The sequence below is a fragment of the Poecilia formosa genome, unplaced genomic scaffold (assembly GCF_000485575.1).
Source record: "Poecilia formosa unplaced genomic scaffold, Poecilia_formosa-5.1.2 Scaffold11, whole genome shotgun sequence".
NCBI classification, from domain to species: Eukaryota; Metazoa; Chordata; class Actinopteri; order Cyprinodontiformes; family Poeciliidae; genus Poecilia; species Poecilia formosa.
In genome coordinates, this window is record NW_006799950.1 from 3,817,984 (window position 1) to 3,845,402 (window position 27,419).

The following is a 27,419-nucleotide window of genomic DNA, read 5'->3' on the forward strand; positions in this document are numbered from 1 at the left end:
TGGCACAGTTCGTCATGCAGCAAGAAGGTCTTGGATTTGAATCCTAAAGTCTTTCTGCATGGTGTTTGCAAATCCTCACCATGAATGGGTGCACTGGCTACTTAAACAAAAGCATGACTGAGGTTTACTGGTCTCTGTAAAATGTGTGTGTGTGCATTGTTGGTTGCCCCATCATGGACTGGCAACCTGTCAAGGGCGTACGCTCACCCAGTGACCACCAGAGATGGGCACCGGCCACCCAATGATGAGCGTGTACAGATGATGGACGACGTATTAAGTCAGTGAAGGTTTTGCTAGCTGATGTGGAAAACCATTCTCGCTGTGCTTAAATATTGGGAACAATTATTAAAACAAGTTTCAAGGAAAAAAAAAAGATATCTGAACTCTAAGATGAGAACAGACGATTAAAAAATTAATTGAATGAATGACAACTGAATGTGAATCTTAGTTCAAACTATGAACATGAATAAATTCAGTTGAAATGCACCTGAAACTATTTATTGCTATGAGCAAATTTGCACTGAAGGAACAAAAGGAGAAAAAAGCTCCTGCTGCTCATAACAGCCTTTCAGGGCACGGATGTTTCACACCATAAGAAAAGGTTGGATGTCTGATCGAGAGTCAGCCAAAATTCACCAATAGAAAGAAGAAAAAAAAGAAAAAACAGTCTTCCTGTCAAAATATAATAAAAAAAAATAACAATCAGACATCATTCCATACTGGTTGGTTAAAGTCCCATTTTGCATGTGGCATCAAGAACAAAAAACATTAAATTGCAGATATTTAGGGCTCCAACCTACATAACGTGTTTAGACTAAAGACAAAATGCTTTTAAGGAGAGAAATTTAAATTATTATAAACTTCTACGTATTTTATTTTATTTTTTACTTTTCCATCAGGATTGCAAACTGCAGCAGGACTACTGACCCCCCTCTACTCTTCAGCTAAAGTATTTATGACATTTTGCTGCTGATCCCGGGACGGTCCGGGGTGTGGAAACTCTCTGGGGTCCTCGACATCGTCGAGGACATCGTCGACAAGCCGAAAGCTGCTGACAACGACAAAATACAGCATTCACTGCTGGTGCCTCGCGAGATTAGGTTTTAGGAAATTTGGTATTAATATCCGCTGATAAATTGCCTGTTCTGTTCACTGCTACTATTCTATCTCATTTATTTTATTTGCTGATCAAAACAGTTCTCAAACTTGAAAACAAAATGGCATCTCTTTCCAATTTGCCTGAAAGAACAGCTCTGTGTTTCTGCATTGCACAAAGTGTGAAAAATGACTGATCGCCATTTTAAATCAAACCGTGCAGCATTGTGAAACAAAACAAAAGGTAATTAACTTTGTCAAACAGAAAAATAAGGTGTTAATAATCACTTTACATGTTCTCACTTAAAGCGGTGCCTTCAGTAACACTGAAGCTTTTTTTTTTTTTCCTGTTTGTGGGAGGCAGAGCCTCACACACAAATGTGCTGGTATTGTTTACTGTACACACACACACACACACACACACAGGCTATACACAACCACAGGGGAGGATATATATGCACATACAGGATCTACACACACGTTTACTGTTGATAGTGCAGGTAAAGCTGTGCTTTCCCAAGCAGTTTGAACTTGGTGTGAGGCTGCCAAACATCCCTGTGTGTGTGAGGTAAGCAGATTTTCTGCCTTCTTGCGCAAAAGCTTCAATAAGGGATACTGGGATAGAGGGGGGATGGAACGCAAAGGCAGGAAAAAAAAGAGAGATAAGGAGAATGATGACGTGTCTTAGTGCTTACCATCACCAAAATGATTGTCGATTAATGGCAGAAGGTCAGAAAATTCACTTTTTTTGTGTGTCAGAAGGTCGCATCTTACAAGTTTGCCTTCTCTTCCGCTCAGGAATGGCAGCAGCACATTGCAGACTCTCATGTAGAAATAAATGATATGCCTTTAAATTTTTTTAAACATTTGGTGTTGCAATTGATTTAACCAGCGCAGTATTGGAGTCTATTATAATTATCTTAAGCAAGCCGAGAAGAAATTTTCCTTCATCGAGGAAGACCTCAACGCAACACCAGAAAGCAAAATAAACGTACACTTTCAATTTACATTTAGCACAGTGATGAAGATGAAGCCGATAAAATATAAACTTAAAATACATTAAGGGTGTTATGAAATGCCAGTATGATAATCACAAAATAATCATGAGCTTCTTCTGAAGATTTTACAATCCCCCAGAAAGAGGCCCGTGTTAGAAGCTTATTGAGCTGGAAAGCAATAACTGTTTAGAAATGAAAAGGAAGGCTCGCCCATAAAACTACATTTTGTTTTTTTTTTACATATAGAGTGCAAATATCAGAATAAGCTGCAAGGCTGAAAGTCCTTTTCGGCAAAGACTTCATTTCAGCCATTTCCTTTTCAGTCGGCATTGTTTCGCAGGCAAATAAAAACACAAACGAAAGGCCTTTCCAGAGCGCTGGTTTGTGGATCCTGTAAAATCTCAAAGAATGCTCCTCACATCCTCTGAACATCTTCAGAAAGACGATTTTAGCAACAGAATAAAATAACGTTCTTTGGACAGATGAGTCTGAATATTTTGACACCTGAAGAGAGGACATGGTTGACTTAAACCAAACGCAGCACTCCAAGAAAAGAACCTCATAAGGTCGTCAGGATACTAACATTTCAAACTGGATACCAATAATAAGACAAATACTTGATACCTGAGTCTATTTCCATTATCATAGCAGCTTATTTTTGAAGACACAGGAGTGTTTGCTAACAGCAAACAATAGGATTAATTGTAATGAATTACAACAGTTGTACATGTTCAGTCCTCTTATCAAAACCATTTAAAAATACCGCTTCCCTGTTAAGCAAAATGGTGACACTTATAATAATTAGTGTTAAATAATGTTAATAAATGTTCACCATTATTTTCTAATGTAAATTTGCTCCTTTCTGTACAGTCTGTTCTGTCTTTAAATATATATGTATATATACACACTTTTTTTTTTCCAATGATTGAATATGCACAATTCTTTTTACCTTGAAATTTCTGCTTGCACACTTGAATTTTCCTCATTGTGGGACAATAACGGATCTTTCTATTGAGTTTTAATATCCTTCATGAAAGTCTTTACCTTTGACTTTATTTTATTTGAAATGATTATCTTCAGTTCTTGCTTTCATTTCCCTGACACTTGTTATTGACAAAATAAATGTTACAACTGAGAGACAAAAATATAATTCTACACTAAAATAAATTATGTTTCAAAACAAACATGAATCTGGAGCATACAAGGCACATTTTTACAGCGTAAACAGGAATTTGTTTGATACAGATGTACTCAGCAGCAGCGCTATACAATTTCTTTTGAGATCAACTACAGCAGTACCGGAGGACGCACTGGTTTGTTTTGTTGTTTCGTTATTTAGCAGCAGACTGAGCAGCCAGCTGATTGTGGAGGGTTTCGAGATTCAGAATGTTGCAGCCGGGAAATACATCCCGTCAGGTCGAGCGGCGCTGTTACTTCTAGGAAATTAGCAGTAATGTTATAAATGTTACTGCCAACGCTGTTCAGCAACAACTCCACCCTTTCTTAAGTAGGAAATCAGTAAAACTCAGGCAACAGTGAGCAGTGAGTTAAAAGCAGAGAGAAGATTAAAGGTTAAACAATACATTTATTACAGTTAAACAATATAAGATAGTTAGAAATTAAGGAACTGAACCCTGCAGCTGACGCAAAACATGTCAGTAAATCAACCAGGGGATGAGATAGAAAGACTCCGGTCAGGTGAAAGCAGGTTCGACATTCAGCGACACGAAACGGGCTGAACATGCAGGAAACTGCTCAAACATCACCCACCTGAAAGTGAAGAGGCATTAACTCTCCTCAGACTGATGGCTGAAGGAAGTACCTCACTGAAATTATCTAAACTTAAGAACTAACACTGGTTATTAGTGCAAGGTGTCCAGATGTTTTCCCCAGCTATAAAACATGTTTGTGTTGATATAATTAATGAGTCAAAACATAGCATAGAAAACAAAATAATCTTAGCTAAATGAAGCATCAAAATCCAAATAGGCAAGTTAAATTAAACGTTATAAAAACCATTAAAATCATTATGTTGTACTTTCTACTTTAAATAAAAACAATTAAGATCTTAGTTTCTTGCTTTAACTTTTTGTGCTGACACTATGATGTTATTTTTACTCAGGATTATCAAACAATCAACCTATTGTACAGTCACATCCATACCCGATACTTATATACTTCACCAAGTCGGAAGAAAACAAGAACCCAAACGGCGCTAAACAACTTTAACACCAAACAAAAGGATTTGACAGTAAAACCGTCCCACAAAGGGCCTGACGTTAATGAAACTGGCACCTGAATGAAACTCAGTGTTAGATGTTTGTGTTGTCATTAAATCTGAGTACAGGTCTGGATCAGTGTGCCCTGGAATCCGCTTGACAACACGTCTTTCCTGCTGAGGAAAGATGTGTTCCTCAGTGAGGGTGTGTGTTTACATGTACTGTTGGAGAGGATCCTGGAAATTTTAGGAAACACAAAGTGAGCAGCAGAGATGGAGCTCTGCAAATGAACAGACACAAATCGGCTGTGCACATAACCCTGGAGAGGAGTAAAGTGTCCTGATTTTAGTTTCTGTAATCAAATTCGAAATCAGCAAAAGCTGAAAACTCAGATTAAGATAGTTCATCTTTATAGAACAGGCGGCATTTTATCCTCAGATTCACGTGGAAATGTGTTTATTTGCCCCTTTTTTTCTCTTCTCAGAGGTGCTTTCCATGCATTTATATTAAGACGTACGTTTTGTTTTTTTTTGTTTGTTTTTTTGGTTCCACAATCAGTCCAGCACTTGTCAACATCACAATTTTCCTGCAACAGCCCCCCTCAGTCTTCCTCCCCCGTGTTACTTATCATGGCGGCTGGGACAATAGGACCCACGATAGGTGTCCTGTGCGCGCCTGATAAGGCTGGCTCCATGCGCCGCAGCTGTCACGGCAACTGATGGATGCGATCAGCCAGTACAGTCACACGCCAAACAAACCTGCGCACGGGCCGAGGAAGGCTACGAGATGCAAGCTCAGTCACCGCTATATCACCAAAGACTAATATCGTGATAATTATAATATTTTAGATAAAAGACGTGTTTTTGTAGGTGTCTGCACAGCATCAGTTTCAAACAGAATTAGAAATAAATAAGCTAACGACATCTGAAATGACAGTGAATCTCAGAGCTAATTAGTCTAGCGTATCTAATTTATAAAAACTACTTGTCTGGGTTCCACCCTCCAGACCCAGATAATTAATTAATTAATCAAACTTTATAAACCATCTCCGTGTGTGAGAAGGAGTCACGGCACCAGTGGGAGATGTTGAGGAGGAGGAGGAGGAGGATGAAGCAGTGACTGTGGGAATAAAGAGAGGACAGGGAAAAGGAAAACGATGGAGAGCGAGCAAGTTTCTGTGCCGCCATCAATCACCTTCCTGGGGTTCAAGTTTATTTTGCTTCATTTCTTAGAGGGAAACAAACAACATGGAGGGGAAATGTTGAGGAAAACATGAAGTGTGTGGAGAAAGGCACAAGATTTGTGCAGGGAGGCAAGAAGAAAAAAAAACAACAACCACCTTTCTGCAAACATGCTAAATGACTGAGAATATATAAAAATGCAACGATGAAGGGAGAAAACTCTAAGAAGTGTGAAAAGAATCAGAAAAATAACCACAGAGAAAACTAGATCTGGCCAACGAGAAAAGAAAATGAGGGAATAACACAAGCAATATATAACAAAAATCTGGAGATTCGCTCCACATTCAATTTGATCTGCTGTCACCTCGTGGGGCTGTGAGGCGAATTTTAAAACGCAGCAGTGCATTTTATGCACAGTGAAACATTTGGCACCTAACTGCAGCTAACCGCACAGAAATTAGAAATCAGAGGGACAAGATTGATAAGTTCTGGGATTTTTTCCTGACATTTCACTCAACTCTAACTCGGTGACAAATCTGCTGCATTTAGATGTGGTCCACTTCGTAGCGGCAGTGTTACCTGCCTTTTCTATTGCCACATCTCCACATACTTTTACTTTTTTTGTCAGAAAAAGTATTTTAATAAGAAAAAAAAATTAGAAAAGAAACTTAAGAACAGACATATGTTAAATTATGCAAGTTATTAGTTTCAGAGCTTGTTCCACACTCAATCGCTTCCATTTTTCCCGTGTATTGGTCCATATTTGAGGCAATTCTTAGTTTTTCCTGTCAGGGAGGAAAAACTTTTCACACCATCTTCAGTTTCTTGCCTTATCTAACCTATAAAACCACGTAAACTATTGCTGTAACTTCCTAATGGTCTCGTGCAACACTCTCTCTAGCGTTAACAGTTTATCTGCGCCACAATTCCCTATAATAAATGTCTACATATTTGTCATCCTCTTTGTTTCGTCTCCAATAAAGTCTTTACATCCAGTCTGCTGGCCAGTAAACCAGAAAAATCTAAACTGTTCATCCTTTATTTAACTCCTGGTGCCAGAGAACAGCCATGAGCCTTCAGAGCTGGCACAGAGCCGGAGAGCTCAAGTGTTGTGCGTCTCCTCTGTATTTCCTTTGTCACTAAAGCTGTTCCACCAAAACCAGCTGAGCAAATTCAGTTCATTCAACAGGATCATGTGAAACGTTATCTTAAAAGACCAATAAATATGGAAAACTGGTTATAAAACAAACCAGCCGTCTGTTTAAACCCAAACATATGCAAACTTAGACCAACTGTGGGCACGTAGCAAAGACATAATAGTAGGTGTTTTAAGAAGGTAACACTGCAAAAATTCAAAATCTTACCAAGTATTTCTGGTTGAGTTTCTAGTGCAAATATCTTCGTACACTTGAAATAAGACTAAATTAACTTAGCATCTTCTCGGCAAGATTTAAGGGCTTATTTTAAGTAAATTTCTTTGTATTGTTGAAAAAGGACTAGCTATATTGGCAGATTATTTTACTTATAATAAGGCAAAAAGTCTTAAGTGAAATTATGAGCCAGTGGAACAAGTATGTTTTCATCAATATTAAGAAATGACTGATTCAAAACGAGCTCCTAAATCTTGCAGTAATGCTACTAATAAGTTTGTACACTTGAAATAAGACAAAGCCAATATATTTACATTAGAAACTGGACCACAAATACTTGGTAAGATTGTGCTTTTAATTGTGCATTTATTAATTCTTAAGAGAATAATTAATAAATGCATTTCAACAAATCCATTACTGTGTACAAGCCATCTTAAATTATGATAAGAATGACTTTGAAGACACTTTGAGTCTATGAAATCTAAAAAGTGCACCAAAAACAAGAGCAGCACTAACAGCAGACAGAGCCTCGATCACCAGCTTTTCTGCAGAGGGCTTCAGCCTGTATTCAATTCTGCATCATATTTCAATTGCAAATGAAGAACATCTATGGTCTGAGCACGATAAAATCGATCTTGTGTGCCTCTCTCTACAGCCTCTTTCCTGCTTCTCTCGGTGTTTTCGTCGTCTGCCTGCCTGCCCGCCCCTCTCCCACCTCATCTTCCCTCAGTATCAGGTACAAGTCTACTGGATTAGGCTCCTTTAAGAGCGGATTAGCTGTGTCGGAGCCATTTGAGGTAAATTGCTCCGAGGAGCCAATCTACCCCCGTCGCTGCCACCTCCTCATTTCTACTCGGTTAAGACAGAGTCAAAATTCTCAAAGTAATCCTGAAATCCTTGGCGCACACCCCCCACTTGTCCTGCTCCCACTCCTGTCTGTTTTACCTTCTCTGTTTCACTTTTACCTGCCTGACTCTCCAGCGCCTGCTTTCTTCAGCTCTCACAGACAAATGACAGGGAGCATGGAATGGTACGATTGTACAGAATGAGAGAGAATCTGCTGGAGGACGTCACCAACACACTCCAAAGTCGTATTAATTATCTGTGGCAGTGTGTTTTGTGTTGGTAGATGGGGATGCACGTGACAGACAGACCAACACAACGAGGGTCATTGTTGGAAAGTGAGAGAAGAATGACACACAAGTTTAGCAGTTTTTAAAATGACAATGCGAAAAAAGTGGCGCGCAATTATCTTCAGCAACCATGAGCTGAAACTTATTATTGCTGCAGTTACAGCAGAAAGTGTTTAGGGTATCAACCTGCTTTATGGCTGCCATTTTAGCCCCTTATTGTTCCACCTACTTGGACAAATATGGACATCAGTTTTCAAAGTGTTTATAAATCTGTGGGACTAAATTTATGAGCAGTTTTCTGCTGTGCTTCAATCTCAGGTGTTTTGCCTCTAAGATGTTTTCCTGCAGGATTCCCCTCTTTATTCAACCGAATCCATCTTCCTATCAACTCTGACCAGCCTTCCTGTCCGTGAAGACAAGCCTCCCCACACCATGATGCTTCCACTTCCAAATGAAACTCCACTTTGGGTGATGTGTGGCCTGACGGTCTGCGGAATGGTTAAAATCCACCAGTTTTGGAGGCTGATGATGATTATAAGACCCTTTGTGTGAACCTTCATGCCTTTATGCTGCTGTCACACCTGACAGCAGCATAAATAAAATAAATGGCAATTCTATTCTAGTCTAAAACAGTTTTTAAGACCAAGAAACTAGCAAACACAAAAATGGAAGAAATTTCAGGGCCTTTACTTTCATAAGACCCTAACATGCTTTGAACTGAAAATGATTTACAATCACCTTTTATGATTCCGTTTCATTGAGAAACTTCATGTTAAGGTTATTGTTGAGCAGGTAAAAATGACAAAATAAAAACTGATTAGTTTTTACAATAATAATTGTGAAACTTAAGGATTTCGGCCTTTGCATCCATATGTTTTCTGTCACTTAAAACATATCAGTAAAGAAACATCATTTTTTGTGATGGTAATGTGATAAAACCTGAAAAAGTTCAAGATTTTATTTTATTTTTTTAAAAGGAAGCAAATGCGTAATGAGATCCTGACGGAAACCAGAGAAGTGTTAATGGTGAGTGACAGAGTGTGTGTGTGTGTGTGTGTGTGTGTGTGTCAGCATCCTATTAAACATGTGACGGTTTGTTTAAGGGATCAGAACGGGGCGACATCTGTGTCTTCGCATTTCTGCACATGTGTGTCGTCTAGCATGGTGGACACATTTTAACCCATCAGAGCCATCAAGGTGAGAACCAAGCCCATTATTTACACCTCCATCTCCACGGCGACGCCCAGCATCGCCGCTCATTTAGCCCTTTAAGTCCGGCTCAGTGATCCTAGTGCGATCCTGGGCTTTATTTATCGCAACCGCCTGAAACATTTGGACGGGGAGACGGGCTGGTGCGCGCGCGAGAACCGACGGGCATGAGCACACACGCCTACCCTCGTCTCGATTGGGCTGCGAAGTGCTGTGGGCAACGGTTGCTAGGGCAACCGGCAGCCGAGCAAGGCAGCCAAAGTTTGAGCCGCTGGCATGAGGAGAGAGCGTGCGCTTCTCTTGTTTCATGTGTGCACCGTTTGCGTACGGAAGAGGTAGAGCAACCAAGCATGCATGCATTTTTGAGCGAAAGTGTGTGTGCGTGTGTGTGAGTGAGGTGCTGGCAGGGTGATGGCAGTCTGTTTAGTATTCAGCCCCCTGACTGCATTTGCCTTCCTCTCTCCCTTTGGCCCACAGACACAGAATAAGAATACCCCCCAAGCATGCGCACGCACTCACACACACATATACACACACACACTTTCCATCAGGACACATTTTCTGAACTGTCAGGCCTGCAGGTCGGCCATCGCTGTAGATGGGGTTGATATCAAAAAAAGCTTGATTACAGACACACACACATTGGTAAGCTCTCCACCATACAGGGACAATCCTCTCCAAAGGCAGCCTGTTGGTGGAGGCGAGTATTGATGTTTCCTCTCGGAGCCAGCGCTCACACCTCCGGGGCGTGTCAAATGGGTGGAGATGGTCTGTCTCGGTGTGTTTTCTCTGCCGCGGTCGAAGCAAGCCAAACAAATTTGGTGGTTGTGTGTTGTGGGGAGGCGAGTCGAGGCTGGGAATTGTTTTCCCTCCCGCTGCTACTGATGCTGCTCAAACATGCACATGTGGATGCACAAACACACACACGTACACACACAGACACCTCAGTAGATGCTTTTGCATATTAAACTCACCGTCATGCGTCTGTACTGTTCGGCAGGCAAAAAAAACATTTGTGCAAACAGTACACACGCAGAAGATGCACGAGAAGGGACACACACACACACACACACACACACACACGTGCGCGCGCTATTGATTGGGAGTAGTGCAGCTCAGCAGTAGCCGCCCGCTCTGAGCGCAGGAGAGGCAGTTAAAGAGGCAAGGTGGAGGAGGGAGGTAAGGGTGAGGCGACACGAGGAGGGGAGGAGGAAGCCATGAGAGAAAATAAGAGAGGAACGGACAGCAGGAGCACATAGAGAGAGCTGTTTGTCTTGTGTTTGTCTTAACATGAAGCATCTTGGAGGAGCCAGAGAGCAAACACACACAGGAACACAGCAGTCAGCCCCTTCCACTCCACCCAGACGCCTCCCTCACTCCTCCGTCCCTCCCTCCCTCCTTCGTCTCTCTCGATATCCCCAGAGTCTCTCCATAGGATCTTAGGGAGGCTCAGCTCAAGCCCTGACACGTGTGGCTGAGAGAGAGGGAGACGGAGGAGGGAGAGTGAGCAGCAGCATTCACTTGTTTATTTGTCACTCTGGTAGAGGCTATATGTGCAGGCGGGTGAGGGGTGGGGGGTGACAGAGGGAGCAGGAGATGAAATGTGTTTTTGTGAGGGTTGGGAGGGTAATATCTCCTGCTCCTGTTAGGGGGGAGGGCAGGGGATCGGTTAGTCTTCCGTGGTACAACGCCACGCTAAAGCATCCGCTCTCCTTGAACCTTCCCACATCTCATCGCGTTGAAAACTTCGGGGTATTCCGATCAAATTTTATGCGATTGACCAACACAAAGGCCGGATTACATTTTCAAGCTGCATCTACCCCTCTCCCTCTCTCTCTCTCTCTCTCTCTCTCAACTATGTTTGTGGTTAAAATCCTCCAGTACGAAGCGCAAACATCAGTTCTCACGGGTTTCTGCTACACAAATGTGTATGGGTTAAAATGGCGTCTGCCATCCGTCCACAGCCTGATTAATCCTACATATTTTAAGTGATAAGAGACAACTGCACCTCAGGCTGGTTTAGGGTCCATTAAAGTCAACCTCTGCTTCAGTCCCACCTCCTTTTATCCTTTCTCAGCTTTCCTTCAGGACTGCCCTGTTTTTAGCTCAATCCATCTCCATCGAGTCTGACCAGCCCCACATCATGATTCTACCACCAACGTGTTTTATGGAGGGAACGGTTGCTCAGGGTGAGGCGCAGTGTTAGTTTTCTGCTAATCCTCTGAGGCCTTAAAATATGGCTATGTGTAAACTCAGATTAAAATTACAAAAAGTGGACCACCTTTACTAATTAAGTGACTTCTGGAGGCACCGAATACCGATGGTCAGTTAAACTCTAAAAAGAAAAGGGAGGCAGGTGTTCACAAGAGACCATTTTTTGGAAGGTATTCAGCAAAACTCCTGTATTTCATTTTTATAACATGAGTTGAGATTTTGATTTTATTACTCAAGAGGCTCTTGGTGTGCTCTTCTTTTGTCATACGCTTCAGGAAAATGTACAAAATGTATTATAACCTAAAAATCAACCACCTTGTAGCAGCACGAGCTCCTCAGCTCTTCCACGCACCACAATTTCCTGCACACGCCGATTCAGAGTCAAACCTCCCGCTTCAATCAGTCAGCCCTCCACTGAGGCCAGCACCTGTCAGTCGACTCTCATCCAATCATCACTCAGATAACTCCAGAGACCCGCCTACAAACTGCCAGCCTCGCACAGCTGCTTGTGCAAGAAGCCACATCCGTCTCACCATCGCCGTGTCGCACAGACAAGACACACACCGGCTCGTGCACGAGCCTTCCTGCAGCCCCGCCCACTCCTTTCTCAGACATTCACCACCGTGGCGACGGTAACCGCGACAACGGGCATAAATTAGCGTCATGGCAATATGCAAAGCGAGGGAGCAACAATTAAAGCTTGACTAACGAGCTTTGGAGGAGCGAGGCTGAAGTTTCCCTGAGCAGCTGCTAACAGGATTAGCCTGCACACACACACACGCACGCTCGCGGAAACAGAGAGGGAGAGGATGGCATGGGCACATTTTTAAACACCACCTGTGAGACGAGATGCACCCAGAAAAACTGCTAATACACGCACGCGTAAGTTTGTGCAAGAGGAAAACTGAATTTAAATAAAGGTTTGAAAAACAAAAATAGGATATTAAACATTCTGTTCTTCATTGGGACGTGGTCACATAATGGCATCTAATACCGTTTCTTCTTTTCCTATAGATATGGTGGTGAGCTGACCAGCTCCTCCAGCAGCAAAGCTTCCCCACATCATGACACTTCCACCTCCATACATCCTAGTTGTTCATTTTCAGACTCACGTTAACTAAACATGATTCCAGATGTCCTGTTCGACATCTATGGCCCTCTGAGAAAGTCTAGCCTTCAAAGCTTTCCTCTGTCAGATTGCACAGATGTGCAGTTTTACCTCAACAGCATCAAGAGCCTGCTGTAGGTCCGATTGTGACACGTTGGGGGGTTTCAGGGACTTGGTTTCATTTCTTGCATGAATAAACTTGCTGTGACAGTCAGAACTGTGCGTGTTGGCCGTTGTTTTAAATGTCCCCCTCTTTTCCACAGAGTTAAGCAGCTGATTTCAGATGCTGTTGTGATCTTCATGCTGAAATACTGCGACATTCTTCTTTCTCAAGGCCTCAGACAGAAATGTTGGTCTCACTTTGGCATCGACTCCCACTTCAACAGTAAGGAGAATGTCAAACTAAATGTCTGAGGTTTAAAAGGAGCAAACCTCCTTCAGATTCCTGAACTACGATTCTTTCATCACGCTGATCTGATATAATTCTATCCACGTGTGAATTTAGCCCTTTTAAGTGAGAATAAGTGTAGATTGTTCAAGTTTATTCCTTTTTTTTAAGCTTTACAGAAAGTTATTTGAAATGCATTTATTCAGTGGTTGCATAACTGGAAGTTATTTTAACAATTTTCTGACATGGCCATATAAAGTCGAAATGCACCAACTTGGTGATTTCCTGCCCAACGTGAATTCCTGCTTTTCTTTGAGGTCGAGCCTGCTCTTTCTGAATTTAACTGATCCAGATTTTATTTAAGGCTATAACCCATAAATGAAGAAAAAAAAGGTTCTTTGGTTTAGCCAACAGTTCAGAATCCAACAACAACAAAAAAAGGAATAATGAGACCATTCCTGCTTTGTATGAAAGCTTGTGTCCCCAACCTTTATTTGATTTTTATGAAAGTCAGACAGTGCATCAAAGCATATGCTGTTGGTTGATGTGTTTATATTTTTTCCACTCTGAAAGATGCACTTCATTTAAAAGCTGAATTTTACACATTATTGAGCATATCATGTCATGACATTTTTTTTGCCTGCTGGTCAAAGAGATAGTTTTAAAATTAAGAAGACAGTTTTACAACTTGGTGTGATCCTCATTTGTAAATATCAGCAACAGATTTCAGAAAGACACACAGTGCCCTGTAAAAGCATCAGCTCCCCTTTAACTCTTATCCATGTCGTTGCGTTACACTCACAAACTCCAATGTGTTGAATTTCAGAGCAAAGTGGAAGCAAAATGATGGATGCTTTCATACTTTCTTACAAAAACATCTGAAAAGTGTGGAGTGCATTAGCTTAAAGCCCCCTTTACTTCAATGTCCCTAAATAAACTCCACCACAAACAGATGCCTTCTGAAGTTACCCGTCAACGTAACTTCATGTGTAGCTTAATTAGAGAACAAGCAGCATAATGCAGAACAATACCACAGACAGTTCAGAGATAAAGTTGTGGAGAATCCTAAGGATTCTCCACAACTAACCCCAGCAAATCAATAGGCTGGGGTTTGAAGGTCTATGTAAAGAGCAAGGCAGAGCTGACTGTTTACCAAAACCGACAGACCAAGCGAGGTCAGCATTACTCAAAGAAGAATCTATGAGGTACGAGGTAACTTTGGTCACATGGGACTAAAACTCACATAAAAAACTAAGTATCCAAAATAAACATATACAGCACATCGCCCTGTAAATACCATTCCCATTTTGAAACATAGTGGTGGCAGAATTATGCTGTGGGGTTGCTGTTCTTCGTAAAGGACAGGAAAGACAGATGGAGCTGAATATAAGACGATCCCCTGGAAGCTGCCAGACTTGAAAGCCAAGGTTGAGGTGAAGCGTCTAGCACAACACCAACCCTAAAACGCTGAGCTGAAACTGCAACTGAATGGTTTGGATCGAAGCGCATTCAACTCCGAGTCCGTGTCAAGAATTGGGAATGGATCTCAGCAGATGTCGTCTTTGATCTCAATGATCTTGAGCTACTTTCCAAAGAAGAGTTGGCAAGCAGTCCAGTGTCTGGATGTGGAAAACTAGGCGTCATAAAGACACTCATAAAAACGTGCAGCTGTAAATGCATGAAAAGGTGGTTCTTAAACGTTTTGGAGAGGAATACAAATACACTCCACATTTTTATGATGATCATTTTTAAAGAGTTTGAAAACCTTGTGTCATCGTCCTTCTCTCTATTGGTCCGTCACATGAAGATAAATTAAAAATCATCAAAGATTGTGATTGTGACGTCGCAGTGTAAAGAAGTTGAAGGGGTGAGAGAATATTTTTACCAGGAACTGCAACTTTGAACATTTTAGCATCCCGGGGTCGTAGTTTCATTTAAAGATGTTTTCCAAGAGTGATGCAATTTATTTCAATTACTAAAACATTTCGCTCTTGAACTGGGCAAAATACATTTGAAATTTTAGTTTGTATTTCAAACACTGCATTGCTCAGTCGTGTCTCATCGCAGGGTCTTGGTTTTCTTTTGCTCCGTCTTCACTCTTCAATAAATCTTTTCCTTTCAGCATTTCCTTTCTGCGCCTGCTGCTTCTCTCTCCCTCTCTTCCAGGTCTTCAAATCCCCTCCACTTGCACAAATAAATCTACTCACCTACCTTCCTAAATCTATGAAACACACCCCAACATACATATACACAGAGTTGCCCTTGCACACAAACACACAGGCCTCCAGGCAGCAGCCACAAAGGCCTTATATTAATAAATCTGCTGCTTTATTGGTGCTGAGAGTCTCTGGCAGAGACAGAGGAAGGGGGAATGGGACAGGAGACTCGGAGATCACCAGAAAGGGGAGGAGGAGGAAGAGGAGGTGACCAAGTGACTGTAGCCATTTCATCCTCACAAGGAAGGAAGGACAAGAGACAGGAAGGAAAAAGAGCAACACCGTTACAGCAGGCATTACCTGCACTATGTCTAATAAGAGTCAGCAACCATTAGCTCTGGGATAATGCACAGCACCAGAAACAAAACGACGACGATAACAAAAAAAAAAAAGAGTGAATGTGTCGTTTAAAAAAGGTACAGTTCACCGCCGTCGTAACAACACTGTTTGGACCATTATTAGGACCACCTGACACCTGGCTGAACTGCTGGAGCGCACAGAGTGGGCTGCGCTGGGAAACAAACTGCCCGAGGTGGGCTTTGGGTAATGACAGCAGCTAGCTTGGCTTAGTGGTCCAATCTCAGCCATCAGTCAGCTGTGACAGATTGGGGATATGAGCTAAGGAGCCGTTTAGCTCTGGTGTTTGCTTGGTGTGTGAGTGTGCACGTTTGTGTGGACAAGGGGAAGGAACATTAGGGGGGGGGAGGGCTATCGGGGCTGCTGGTGTTGCAGAGGCATCAATACACTCTCGACAGGCCATTTTCCTATGCCTATTCCCAGTTCTGGCTTGTTGCTGGGGCAACTACCACCATTTTAACTTCCCTGGCTGTATCTCTGAAAGATTTTTTCTTTTTTGCAAAACAGAGCAACCTGAAACAACTCCCAAAATCAAAGAACCTTCTGTATTTTTAATACTAAACCTGAAACAGCGGGCATTCCGAGTTCAAATCAGAGCCAAATCTTACTGATTTTACTAATCTTTTTCTCGTGCTTCCATCAAACAATCGTAAAGGTACATTTCTACTCCAAATAGACGACTGGAGTAACATTTTTTAGATGGTTTCTTTTTCTTATACCCATGTCAATACAGATGTTTTATTACATTTTAATCATTTGTCTGCCGTCTTATACATTGGCCCAACATTTGGTAACATGCTAGTTTATCGACTTTTTATAAAAAATAATAAAAAAAAGAAGGTATCAAATGCAATTTGTATGTCATTGTGGGTCCTAACTCCCATAACATCTGGAGTCTGATATCTTCAAATCTCAAATACCTAATTCTTCTCCAGTAGGTAAATGAATAAGAGGACACAGACAACACTTGGTGTGGAACTTGTTGCTGAGAAAAAAACTCAGTTTCAGTATCAGTGCGGTGTGCAAAAAAAAAAAAAAGGTAAGAGAAAAGAAAGAGAAACAAGAAGCTATTTGAAAGAAACTTGTCGCGACAGATAACCGGAAAGATGAACAGAGAACAGCTAAGTTGCTTTGTTTAATTTTTAGATAAGGATCTACTTTACCTTGGGGAAAAAACATATGACATGTTCTTGTAATGCTATCCATGCTCCAAGTCAATAAAAGCTTTTAAGGACAATCTAAAATAGTAGCTCTATTATCATTTTGTCTAAGTTTTAAAATGGTAAAACCATATTTTACAGTGAAAGCTCTACTTCTCACTCTCTCTCTCTCACACACACACACACACTCACACAGTGTCACATTGCCTCTGCTTAATAGTTAATCACCAATAATGGTTGGAGACAAAAAAATATGATGTTCTTGCATGTTCAGTTTTTAACAATCAGAATAGTGTAGAATTTGCATACAAAGATGTACAAAAGCATTAAATTATTACTGATGCATCTCAAAGTTTATCTGTTTGTCTGCTCTGTCTTTGTTACTGCCATTAAACAGGAGCTTTATGTCAAACTTCTTAGGTAGATGAACTGGAAAACCATAAAAAGTGTTAATAAAAAATAAAAAAAAATAAAAAAACCCTCCTCTTACTCTGGTCCATCCAATTTTCTTTCATATAATGGCTTCAGGAAAACGACGAGGTATAAAAACAACCAAAAAATAAATAAATAAAAAATAGAATCAGCCACACTTCAGCTGCATCACAAGGTAATAAAGACAATGCAGTTCCCTTACCTGGCCATGAGGCTGCAAGGTGTAGGGCATGCTCTGGTTCAACACCTTCTGCTTCATCATCAGCATCCTCTTGTGCTCTTCCCCCGGGTGGGCCGTCTGTCCGGGGATCGGCCCCTGCGTCTGCCCCGGCCCCTGGCCTCCTCCTCCGGCGCCTCCCATGTAGGGCGGCATCATGGGGTTCTTGACTTGACTGTTCCCCGCCATGGGCGGAGTCATCCTCTGACCCATGTGGTCCACGCCGCTGCCACTGAAGTGACTGAGCGGTTTTGTGTTGTTGTAGGACAGCATGGCGGCTGTCTGCTGCTGCGTCTGTTGTTTGGACATGGCGTTCTGGTTTATGCTGTTTGGCTGCTGCTGTCCCATCATGCCCATGGGGTTGTGAGGGAGGTAGTTGTTCATGGGGGCTTTCGGCCCATTGTTGGAAGCCATCCCAGCCACCAGAGGGCCCTGTGGTGTGTTAAAGACTTGTGATGGATACATCATGGGGCTGTTGGGCTTGTCTTGATTAAAGGGACCAGAGTTGAAGGGACTGGTTGGAGCACCCACTGGTGACCAGTTAGCTGCTTGTTTCTGCTGCTTATGCTGCATCATCTTGCTGTGGTGAACATGATGCTGGGCTATTGCTTTTAGCTGCTCTGCTGGAGAAAGTTCAGGTGTGACCGGGCCCACAGGCTGACCTCCAGGGCCAGTCCCACCTGGGCCACTCCCACCTGGAACACCCCCGCCTGGGCCGCCTCCTGACCCCATCTGATTAACTGGGTTCATCATGTAACCGTTCCCAGGCCTGGAGACTGCTTGAGTCTGAGCTTGGGTTGGAGTCTGAGGTGAGCGAGCTACGCAGTTGTGCAACGGTGAACCTGATGGCATAGCAACAGCTGGAGACTGCTGCAGGGGCTGCTGGGGAGGGGTCCCGTTGGCGGTGGTCGCAAACTGAGGCCCCGACGATGACGGTCGCACCTGATGGGGAGGAAGCAAAGCAGTTATTTCAGACACGCCAGAAATGATCTTACGGGATATTGGTTTACTTTGTCTTGATACAAAACAATAAACAATGCATTTTTCGAGTCTTGTTCTTAAAATGAATCTGTACCATGTTGTCTTTTCACAAACATTTCTTTACCATAGTCTGTGAGCACCACCACAGCCAGAAGCACCGGACAACAGAGTGAATACAGGGTCAATAAAAAATAAAATAAAAATATCAACAGTGCCAATAAGATAGTGGTTTTCACATTTCAGAATGCATTACCTTTTTGATCTGCAACAATTATCAAACTAAAATAAACACCTAGTTAGTTTCCGTTCTATTTAACGAGTCAAGTCTAAAAATTTTGGTGAGAAAGTCGTAATCAGTTCCTGTTAATAAAAGCATGTGCTAACTGATCATCAACAGACATGACCAGTGTTGGCTGTTTGCTGATCTTCAGCATTAAGCTGTGGTCCAAATGAAAGGTGCATCAGTAGTGATGTTAAGAAAAAAAAATGTTGCTGCTCATCAGTTTTGGATATTGTGCACAGGAGCAAAATGAGAACTTTGCTAAGAGCTCTAAGCCAGACAAAGATATTGCAAAGCAAGAATATACTATATTGTAACAACAGTAATGAGTAATTTGTATCTTACATTACATGTATTATATAAAAAAAATGTTAAGTTTATTTTATTTAGTTCCAGGTTAAAAGTGGTCCAAGTACAAATCACTGGATCCAGTCAACATGATTTACAAAATGCTGCAGAAATGACTGGTTGTATCCGTGGCAGATAGTGTTTTCCGGGGGGATTATTATTCTCCAACACAAAATTGTGCAAAATTACAAAGTGGAAGCAAAATCCACTTATCCGTTTGCATTCATCTAAGCAGAGCTGCAGGAAGCTGGTGCCCATTTCCAGCAGTCAAAGCACAAGAAACAGGTCTGCAGTCTCTATCACGCGACAATTCAGAAACACACGGGACAGACACCCACACACACATTCATATGGATAAGATTAAGGATAAAAGATAAAGGAGTACAAGCCGCCATGTTGGCAGTCTCGATACCGACCTGTGGTGAACCAATGGGAACCTGTGGGACCCCCTGCGGAGGAGGGGGCAAGGATCCCGTAGACGCCGCCCCGACACCGGGTGTTGTACTCCCAGCAGCTTCGTGCGGGGCTTCGGCCTGACTGTTTGCTGGCCTGCCAAACTCCGCCTCTTTCTTCTCCTCGAAGTCCTCGTTGAAGAGGTCGTGCATGTCGTCCTCTGGCACGGTGTTGGCCAGCTCATCAATCAGCTCCTGCCACTCCTGGTCATTGAGGTTGATGTCGGAGAACAGTTTGTTCTGGTTAGACAGGGACTGCGGCTCGCTGGACTCCATTCCGGCCCCGTCGTCCAGCGGCTCTTGTTTCAGGTCCTTGAGGAGGCTGAAACTGTCCTCCAGGTCCAGGGAGCTGTTCAGCTTCATGTCCTGCAGGTGGCTGCCGCCGTTCTTCCCCAGATCGTCGGACGCCCTGCCCATATGGGTGCCGTTGCCGTTTGTAGTGTTGCCGGTGGACGTGTTGGGCCCGGTCAGTATGGGCTTAATGTCCATTTGATGATGCAGAGGAGAAATGGGTGGCACATTGTTATTATTATTGTTCTTGGGGAGACCCGTTAGAGAGTCTAAACCGCCGTGGCTGTCCTTTAAGACCCGTTTTCCCGTTGGCGAGTAGCTGCCGCCATCACAGATGCCGTTCTGGTCACCGTTCAGGGGTGATCGTGCGCTGTCCAGTTTCCTTTTCACCGTCTCCTGGAGCTGCAAGAAATGCAGAGAAAACAAACGTCAAAACTTCAGATTCTTAAGGAGCCTAATGACCGAACAAAAGGGGTTTCAAATAATTGAAAACAGCAACCTGTTCTCTCCCAACACCGGGAATAGTCATCAGAAGCAAAAATAAACCAGTTGCATTTCCAAGATAATAACCACACCGACGCCTTTTTCACAGAGACGTGCATGTGTACAGAAGCACAAGTTGAAAACGGGAAGACCTGTTTTCAATAAACAGAATGGAGAGATCAAAGCAACAGCTGCGCTCTCCCCAACATTAACATCAGCCAATAGGGAAATGAGCTCCCGCTCTGAGATCTGCAGCCCATTCTTAGCCTTACTGTGGGCAGCCACCGCACCGCTCCAGCTCCACTGTCTCACTGCCTCAGCCGGAGTACAGACTAGATAACAACGGGGTGCTAACAAACCCTGGCTGGTGGTTAAGGTAATCACTGTCATAGACCTGGAGGAGGGAGCAGAGGAGGCACAGACAAACAGTAAACAAAATCCGAGACATGAAAAGAGAACGCGGAGACAAAGTAAAGGGTTCACGCCAACATGAGAAGTTTTAAAGAACTTTCCACTTTGGCCTTTTATCAACAAATGTGCTCCCTGAAAAGACACCCTTCAAAATGTTAAAGTCCTGTTAGCTTTCACTGCAGTGCTGAGATCCAGAACTGATAATAAATATCAGTGAGATGGGTGTTTAGAGCTCTACTGATGACATATTGCTGATTTATAATGTGGACCTTAGAAAAAAAAAAACAAAAACAGGGATTCAACAGAAATGTTGGCCTATTAAAAAGTATGTCCTGTACTGGTAAAGTATGTGCACTAAATACTTGGTCAGGCCTCTTTATCAGTAAATTTACTGCATGAATGCAAAAAAAAAAAAAAATGTTGGCAGCAAAATAATGTGCCTCTGTTTCTAATTTCTCTCAAGATGAAGTCTTGTTTAATTTCTAGTAGGGCTGCACAATGTTCAAACAACATTAATATTAGGATGGCAATCGGTTGTAAAATCATTTCACTCTTCCGTTTTCCATCTTGCACAACGTATCACTAATTTCATTTTCACTATTATCAACACCAGTATCACAAAGAATGCAATCAAGGCCTGCAGGCCAGTGAGGTTTTGGTGATGTTTGTCCAGCAAAAATGTCATTAAGGAAACTAGAAATAAGTTGTTTCTGTGACAAAGCAGCAGATTTGGAATCGGGGATCACATGACTCGGTGGTAGGCCAGACGCGCCACACAGAGAGGCTTCAGCCACAGGTGGAGTTCCCAGCATCAGGCCTTTTGCTGCATGTCTTTCTCCTCTTTCTGCACTTCTTCCTGTCCTGGTGCATAAAGGCCACAAGTGCCATAAAAATCTTTAAAAAAAAAAAAAAAAAACACCAGTTGGCTAAAAGCAATTTTTTTTTTAATTAAAGAAATGGAAATAAATTCATTTAATTTTTTACACACTAGCTGGACAGACCACTTTGAGACCTACAATTCCTATGAATCGAAAGTAAAGACAATAACACTGTTTAGCTGTTTATGTATCACAAGTTATTTTTTACAGGAACGGTCAGACCAAACCACCTGCTGAGGACACCGAGATCTTTAGCAGGGGGCGCTATGGAGACCTTTTTAGACCCAAATATTGGATCCAGCTGATGCTTTGTGGATGTGATATTATACACACAGATTCTCCACTAACATTTGCAATATTTCATTGTGCACATTTTAAACGGATCAGTAGCACAACAGTAATAACTATGTAATAAGCAGGAAAAAGAGGGCACAAATTTTCCCCTTCTGTTGAAACATCACTCCATTGCTCCTTTTAACCCCAGCACACACACATACACACACACGCACGCGCGCACACGCACACACATAAAAGCTGAATCCCACAAACACGTTCACATTCATAATAGCCACTCAGAAGTCGTATCCGTCACGCTCATCTACATTTGAAACAGGCAGCTGTAAAACAAAGGCACTCAGTAGCAGGGAAATATTTTGTAAAATCTACACTCTCAGCTGTCACATGTGAAGGAGTCAAAAACACACACAGAGGGACAGAGGAAGCTCTTTTGATATGTGTGTAAATGCACACTTAGCTCTTTGTTATTCAGACAGAACAGCAGATGAAATATATTCAGATTGTATTCTGACCTGGAGGTGGACCCATTCAAGCTAGCAGAAACGCATACCATAAAAAAATAAAAATAAAAAACATCCCTTTTTCTGGATTTTCTGAAAGTAAATGAGAGCACAAGACTGGTGCAGAGGTGCTGGAGGTGATTTCCTCCTCATGTTCTGCATATTGATTGGCAGATAGCCTAATTATTGTTATGAAATGATAAACGCTGTTAGTATCGACAAGAAAAACTACAGCCTGTGAGCCATGGAGTGAAATACACGGTAACAATAAGGGGAAGGAGGATATTTTGTATAATATAAATTCAGGCTAATGCAAAAAGGAAAAAAAAATACAACTGACTTATGTTCTGTGTACTAGAAATCTCCTTTCATTGATAGGGAACCTACACAATCGAGAATAAATGAGAAAATTCATCCTGGTATATGTTCCCCTTTTCCCTTTGGTAGAGGAAACACTGTTCAACAACCATTTGCCTGGTAAACTCAGTGAAGGCTGCCCTCAAACTGAGTTCAGGGTTGCCACTATACTAAAATTTCAAACCCGAAGTCGATAATACGCAAAATTCTTAATACCGACAACTTTTAAAGGCACAGGTTTCTTTCTATTTTAGAGCAAAAATGTGATTAATTATAATATGACAATATTTTATCTTCCCTAATAAAACAGGGAGAATTCAGCCCTCATTTATAAAAATCTAGAATTGAAAAAAAATGTCACTTCTCTGGTTGACAAAACAACAGTTTGCATAAGAGTTGATGTTAAGTGATTTTACTCAATGTGCAGTAATATTTTGTTTTGTTGTAAATATGCCCCTTTCTGCAGAATCTCTTTTTTTTTGTTACGGCGATGTTGTTCACCACAGTCTGAGTATGCATGCTTGTACTCACCTTGGAGTTGCTCCTGGCTCACCTAACTTTCCCCACTGAGGGACACTAAAGGATATTTCTATTCTATTCTATTTTACTCTACTTTACTGAAGTTTGCATTTGAGACGATGAAATCTCAACTGTCGGCGAACAGTGTGAGGAGTCACACAGTACGCCCCAGTATGTGAGAGTCTTACTTTTCTAACCATTAAAATGTAAAGCGGATGCGTAACAGTGTAACAAGGTATTGAGAAACATGTTAGAAAGGTTAGCATTAACCCTCAAATGTACTTTGCATTATGGCAAAATGACGCTCTGGAGGGAAAAACCAAGAGTTGGAAATCTTACAGTAGTCTGAAATGCAAAACTCTTCCACACTTATTGTTGATGCTCTCAGTGTTAATGCCTGCATAAAAATACCATGAAGGATGTTATTTCTACCTCTTTTTGGGGGGTCTTAGCCTTTGTTAGTTGGCTCAGCCCCCCAGACACGTGTAATTTGCTCATAGACTGTGTACTGGGAAAAAAAAAAAAAAAGTAAAATAAATGTATGAAATAACACTGAGCTGTGGACATGTATGGATTTCAGGCTTGGATTCCTCCACAGAAAAGCCCAGAACACCTACCAGCACCATTCCTTCTCCTGCTTTATGTGTGGTCCTGTAATCAATGGGTTTAAATAATTCAAGTCTTCTGAACAAAAGTGTGTGTGAGCCCGTGTGTGTTTCAGGTTTTCCCTAAATGCCAGTGAGTCACATTGATAATAACAGGCTCGCCGTTCAAAGCCCACCTATAAAAACTCCCACAATTATCCAGGTGGTGTGAACCGCGGCACCCTCCCACACGGACGCATGCACACACACACACACACACACACAAACACACACCCACCAACAAAACAACATTATCCATTTAACCTCGCTGATATAACACAGACTGCATTGACGGAAAGGGATTGTGGTTTTTGTCTGTGCGAGTCGGTGTGCCACAGCCAGAGGAAACATGACAGAATGAACGACAAAAACTGCGAGCAACTACAATAAATACCTTCAAATAACTCTCTAATTAATCATTCATTTCTCTCAGTGCAATTAGCGACCTAATTATACCTCTAAAAACAACTGTAAGACACCTGTCATGCCCTGCGCATGGGTAGCAACAATATTTGTATTTGTTTAACAGTTCATTGCCAGAATAAGACTTTGATTCTGAGACAAAGAACCGGGGAGAAGTTTGCTTTGGAGTGCATTAGTGGAGGTAGAGAGAAACAGCTTGACGGCAAAAAGGACAAGAGGATGTAAAAGAGCAAAGACAGGAGCGATCGCCGCTTATTTTCTCTCTTGCGCGTTTCCTTTGACACAAACACCTGGTGACTGCTCCTCTGCCTGCTAACCGCGACACGCGGCAAACGACAACGACACACGGAAACAAAGGTGAAGCCGACAGACATAGGAAGAGGGGATTTATTTGCAGGCAGATGGTCTGTTTTTCTGTTGTTTTTTGGGGGGGGGGTTCCCCCCCTCGCTCTGAGCGAGGGAGCAACCAGAACATGAAGATGAAGCAGAGGAGATGGGGAGCTTTGAGGAGGTGCAGGGGGTGGAGGAGTGGGATAGGTGGCTTGATGGAGAGGCATATCGCGCCAAATGACAGCAGGGAGCAAACGATGAGAGGGTGATCAGAGAGGAAGAGCAGAGAGATGGAGGCACCAAGGTGCTGTTGTTATAGCAACCTGCTGCTCTGCTGCTTTGTGTGCTGCATCCTCCCTTCTTCCTCCATCTCCTCTTTCCCTCACTTGCTCACAATCACAACACCCCGCCTTCTCTTCCCTTGCTGCCTTTACGTTGCTCCCTCTAGCAGGTTGAGCGTCACATCCAACACAAAACTCGACATTAAAAAGGAGCGTATCAATGTTTTAATTAAAAACAATCCTAATCAAAAGAGCAAGAGAAATTAAAAACAGGAGCAAGAGGCCAAACAAACTGGGGATGCAAATTTTTGCATTCAAACTCAAACAGGCTGATCATCAGTTGATGAAAAGTTTCTTTGTTTTTAAACTACTAAAAACTGAACTAAAAAAAAAATCTTTCAACATCAGGACTCCCTGATGATGAAAGACAAAAAAAAACAAACTTTTTAACAAGGCAGCACAGCTGAGCAACACTACAGAGGTTGGACGTAATAAGAAAGGTTGCTCCTTTTTTTTTTTTAAAGATCCTGAATGGATTGGTTAGAAAATACAAAATCACCTGAACTGAACCGGAGAACCCTAAACACAGTTGACCCAGAATACAGTCTTTGCCGAAGCTGACTGTGGCCCAACAAACACAACCAAAAAAAATGCAGCAGCTCAAACTTGCCCATTTGGACCATTCACCAAACATGAGACACTGAAAGGTGGAATAACATTTATTTTTTCAGTAAAGGGAAAAAGAAATGGGGAAGTTTTCAATACAGCAGAGTTTCAGGTTCTGCATGGTTGTCGAAGTGCAGCTGGCTGTGGAGATGTTGCAGAGCCATCCCTCATGGCTGAAGGCATTTTTCATGGGGTAACTATGACACCAGCCTACTGAAAAGCTATCAAACATTTCTGAACAAAATTTTAAAGAGATCAGCAAAAGTTACGGTGATACAAAGTACACCACTACCAATCCTTTTAATTTCTTCTTCTTTTTACTTCTACCGTATCTTCTTGCTATATTCTGAAGTTGCAACCCGGTTACGAACCGTCAGAGAAATGCAAGTACTACTCATTTCTTTCCCGATCTTTAGATTTTGATCAACAGTGTGTCCTGCAAACCAAAGATGCATGTTTCTTGAAGACGAAATCCCCTTTATAAAAAAAAAACATGTATCAGACAATGCCATGTAAACACAGCGGGGAGAGAAAAGCTATTCCTGACATGAATCAGAAACCCACAACAGTCCAGACAGAAGGAGAGAAAATAGCAAGGCAAAAATCCAGAACATGATCCAACATATTCTCCAAGAGACAGACTTAAAGACCTCGCTTTATTGGGTTTATTAGTCACAATGTGTTTATATAATGATGACACCAATTTGTTTTTTACCACACCAAAAACAACTTAAGATTTTCACTGGTTCTTTTAAATAAACTGTACAGAATCGGTATTCTTACAGATGTCTAAGAAACTTTTGCTAGAACAGGAGAGAGAGCAAGACTTTCATCAGCTAACAGGAAGGGGGAATGGAGTAGAGCAAATTAGCTTTATTTTATCCATTAAAGTTTTCAACCTTTGACCACCATGGAGCACGCTACATCTGAAAATGAGGCAAGGCATTTGAAAGTATTTGAGTCAAGGTAAGTACCAACATTTTTATGACGCTGGCTGTGTTTACTTATTAAAATAAGACAAACCCAGTTTAAAATGTTAACTTTGTAGTTATTTTGTATTTTCTTCTTTCAAGCGACTCACAAAGTGACATCAGCTCTGCTCCTTATAAAAACAACTTAAGATTGTTTACCTGTGATAGGCAAGATGTATGCATTTAAAAGCAAACCATATGCTCATACGCAAGTTTTAAAATAAATGCCAACTCTGCACTGGCAACTTTTGACTTTAGCGTTTCCAAAAGAAAACAACCATTTCCTTTTTGTCATATTCAGTGAACTAAGAAAAACGAATGAGAATCTTTACAATTTTATCTGACAGAAATGAGAATATTCTCAGTCACAAGTAGGGAAATACACACATCAGCCATAATTTAAATTTTAGTTAGATCTTCCTGGTGCTGGCCAGCATGTACAAAACTGTGTGTGTCTGTGTATTTGTTTCTGATTTGGCCCAGTGGACCATGAAATGACTCAATTAGATCAAACAGGTTTGTATTAAGTAAATGTGCTCACTGCCATGTCAGTGACTGGTGGAGGTGAAGGGGCTGAAAGTTCAAGTTCATAACCACATTCTGACACCCATGACGTGTCCCGAGATGCTGTCGGGCGGAAGTGGTTTCGAGTTTGCATTATGGTTTAAAACTGAATTATTTATTTTAAGTGAGCATCATATGAAACTTGGAGTAAAAAAAAAACAAAAACTCAACCTTCTTCCTCAACGTGAATATTTTCACCCTTTCCAGTGAGGTTTTGAGAACTAAAATAGTTTATTTTAGGTTTTCCAAAGAACCAGATATTGTTTTTAAATTTCTGTTTGCAATAAACTTTCCTACAAAGTCTTTTGTAGGAAAGACTTTGTAGGAAAGTCTTTCCTACAAAGGAAGGACTTTGTAGGAAAGTCTACAAAGTCTTTCTCGGTATGGACGAGATCTCATCGTCCATACCGACGATGAGATCTCGGTATGGAGTCTGACTGGAAAAG

General features: G+C 41.8%; 1 protein-coding gene across 3 annotated transcripts in view; it reads right to left on the minus strand.

Moving 5' to 3' along the window:
- Nucleotides 1–27,419, minus strand: part of maml3 (mastermind-like transcriptional coactivator 3) — a 129,235-nt gene that overhangs the window by 54,743 nt on the left and 47,073 nt on the right. For 2 of the 3 annotated variants that reach the window (XM_016667131.1, XM_007544624.2), the window contains exons 2-3: nucleotides 19,323–20,051; nucleotides 17,283–18,239 (exon numbers count right to left, since the gene is read on the minus strand). In XM_016667131.1, the coding sequence (XP_016522617.1) occupies nucleotides 17,283–18,239; nucleotides 19,323–20,051 (1,686 nt within the window). Of the gene's footprint in view, nucleotides 1–17,282; nucleotides 18,240–19,322; nucleotides 20,052–20,148; nucleotides 20,259–27,419 lie in introns of those variants that run through there. The other variant, XM_016667132.1, reaches the window with a different exon arrangement.